A 2,998-nucleotide genomic window follows, 5' to 3' on the forward strand; every position below is an offset into this window, starting at 1 on the left:
AAACCGAAACCAACTGGAACCATTTGGAAACCGAACCAATGGTTAATGGATTGGTTTGGTTTAGATTTTTAGAAACCAATAGTATTGGTTTCGGTTTTGGTTTGGCTAGAAAACGAACCAAAACCGACCATGAACAGCCCTAATCATTTGGTTTGCTATCTCCTCCACTTTTGTGATTGGGATGATGATGAAAGCTTATGTTGCACTCTAACTGCTTTATTGCATTCTTAATGGAAACTGAGCTAATAATTCAGCACAATTGCACCGAAAACACTTCCTAACCCCAGCCAGCATTTATAAACAAAGTTTTACAACGTAGTCATTGGTTATTCACGGCGTTTGTGTGGGTTCTGTCAACCCTATAGATATGCCTAGGCTCCCCGTCGAGAAACTGACGTTTTTGGGTCCTAGAATTGCCAACTACCTCGTGGAACAGATCGTCTAATCTCTTGCTGGCAAGGACCTCGAATCTCCGAAGTTGCTCTCTACCTGCCTTTCTTGGTACAGAATCAAAATGAAATTCACCCAAAAACATGTCTTGTGAAAAACCGGTCAAACCAGTTAGTCAAACTCTGGGTTTCATGAATGCGGCTAATCCCTGTAGTCCTTTACAAACTTGGATACAGATAGTGTGCCAATAAAAAAAAGTTGGAAAGTAGGTAAGACGGCGCCGTTGCTCAATACTATGTATTTAACCCATTCAAAAGATCGAGTCTGATTACGAGTAAAATCAGGGTATTTGTTAGCCTAATGATGCTGATTGTCCCACCTCATGGTACATTCAAGTCTATTTGAAAGAACAAAAAAGTTGAGATTGTCGGTTTAAATATTTTAAAAGAATACAAAGTTGTCGATTGATTGATGGTTCGATATCTTTGGACGAGGCATTACAGGATTCTAGTCACTCTGGTCTCATTCTTCCACTCTGAAAAAAATCATCATTTGGCATCCACTACTTTTAACTATTTGGACTTTGCATCTTTCGTTATTAGAAAGATTTAGTGAAACAGAAGAAAGAAGAAGAGAGAATTGCTTGCGGAACCAGAAAAAGGTCTGAGAAATGAGAGATTGGGCAGCACCGATTGTAGCTGTAGCTCTGTTTGCATTTTTGTGTCCGGGATTAATCTTTCAACTACCAGGGAAACATAAACCAGTCGAGTTTATGAACATGAAGACCAGTGTTATCTCAGTTTTTGTTCATTCTATCATTTATGGTTTATTGCTCATGTTATTCCTTGTTATCCTGCGTATTCATGTCTATGTGTAGACCAAGAATTTCAGATATATATGGCCCTTCGATCTCATTATCAGTAATGAATTATATGCATTCTTCATTTGAATTTTTTTGTTTTCTCCAATGCAAGTGCACATACTAGTTCGGTTACTCATGGGATTCTTCGTGTTTGTTATCCATTGTATGATCAAGAAGCAAGCGAACTCCATGAAAATCAACTACATTCTTTTATTAATAAGACTAAGCCAAGCAACAAAGGAAGTAAAATCAGACAAGTGCAGTGATAAAAAGAACCAAAAGAACTTACAAACGACCCTAAATTGTGAAAATTCAAAGATAAACAGCAAACTCGAAGCAACCTCCAATTCCTCCATAAGTGTTGTTGCTCTCGGTGGTGCCGTAAATGTTGTTTGGGTTAAGTGCCAAGGTACATGTGAACCTTAACAGCTAACAAGAAAATGCAAATAAGAGCAAAATAGATGAGGGAATGAATCACAACTGATGCACCACTCGTATGAAAGCTCCCAAACTCGATGAATCGGCCTCGACCAGGTAACTGAAACAGTACCCCTGGGGACAACAAGATAAACAGAAAGAACGATACGAAAACCGGTCCCCAATCCGCCATCTCTGAATCAATTTTTCTTCTTCTTAATTAGACAAGATATTGTTCAGTTCTAGACGTGTTTGAGAGAAACAGTATGTTATTAGAGCAAGGGGTTGAAATGAGCAATTTATAATCATGTAAGATAAGCAAGGAAATAGATAAGATAATCAAAGATGGGAAGAAGTTTAAGGAATCAAGTCATGTATAGATTCATTTCCCGCCGTCCCATTTGTAATTTCCTTTTAAAACAGGCTTTAAAAGAAGCGCAACCAATTTCTATGCCTATGTGTGGTACGTACCTTGAAGTAGAGGATTTCTTTGGATGCCAGCATTTTATATGGTTCTCATTTGGTTGCACTTTCCGCAGGATGTACCGCAAATGAATTCCGATTGTCCTCTAATGTGTTGTTACATAATAATGGATACAACAGAATAATTCTCTTAATTAAAAACACTTAATTCATTTTATTTTATTTTTAATGAATATTCAGACCACATTTCATTCAATTCAAAAAAGTGATTATATGATTATTTACAAGAAAAAGAACATCAAAATACAAGAAACTTGAAACCCAAATACAAATAAAGATACCAAATACATGTAATTCGCGAAGAGAAAGAGCAAAATACCGCAAAGGTATCCAATTTTTGTATGAAAAGTAGAGAGAAAAGATGGTATAATCCGGAATCGGTTCCGACCATTTTGTATGTTTGTCTTCCATAATAAGAGATGCTCCAAAAACAAAGGAGTGATTAGCCTTTAATCTTGTATATATGACCGAAAAACCGGATGCCCTGAATCCCTTTTATTGAAGATGAACTCAGAGTTATGCCTTGTTGAATCATCAATGTTCTCGAATCTAGAATAACAAGTCATGAAACAACCAACAAAAATTGAACAAATCACCATCAAAGTGAAGAAATAATCGCTCTCAAAGTGAAGAAACAATCGCCCAAAAAGCGAAGATAAATCACCAAAATGATGAAGAAATGTGTCAAAAGACACCATAAATTAATAAACAACATCTTATTCTATTAGAAAATCTATTAAAACTAAAGAAAAATAACAATCCTTGCTCAGATCTGGTCCAAAAAGACCAAATCTGAGCAAGATGATAACGAAGAGTTTTTTTTTTTTCCTTTTAGAGAGAGAAGAG

At 36.3% G+C, this 2,998-nt stretch overlaps 2 protein-coding genes across 2 annotated transcripts; one reads left to right on the forward strand and one right to left on the reverse strand.

Annotated features, from left to right (window-relative positions):
• The first annotated feature begins 778 nt into the window (after window positions 1-778).
• On the forward strand, window positions 779-1,304 carry LOC113335500. The gene has a single exon (XM_026581536.1). The coding sequence runs from the start codon at window positions 1,061-1,063 to the stop codon at window positions 1,265-1,267; it is 207 nt and encodes a 68-aa protein (XP_026437321.1). The 5' UTR covers window positions 779-1,060; the 3' UTR covers window positions 1,268-1,304.
• Window positions 1,305-1,438: 134 nt separating this feature from the next.
• LOC113335499 lies at window positions 1,439-2,085 on the reverse strand. Its single transcript, XM_026581535.1, has one exon. The coding sequence runs from the start codon at window positions 1,860-1,862 to the stop codon at window positions 1,650-1,652; it is 213 nt and encodes a 70-aa protein (XP_026437320.1). The 5' UTR covers window positions 1,863-2,085; the 3' UTR covers window positions 1,439-1,649.
• Between the last annotated feature and the right edge of the window lie 913 nt (window positions 2,086-2,998).

The sequence above is a fragment of the Papaver somniferum genome, unplaced genomic scaffold, assembly GCF_003573695.1.
Source record: "Papaver somniferum cultivar HN1 unplaced genomic scaffold, ASM357369v1 unplaced-scaffold_1492, whole genome shotgun sequence".
Lineage (NCBI taxonomy): Eukaryota > Viridiplantae > Streptophyta > Magnoliopsida > Ranunculales > Papaveraceae > Papaver > Papaver somniferum.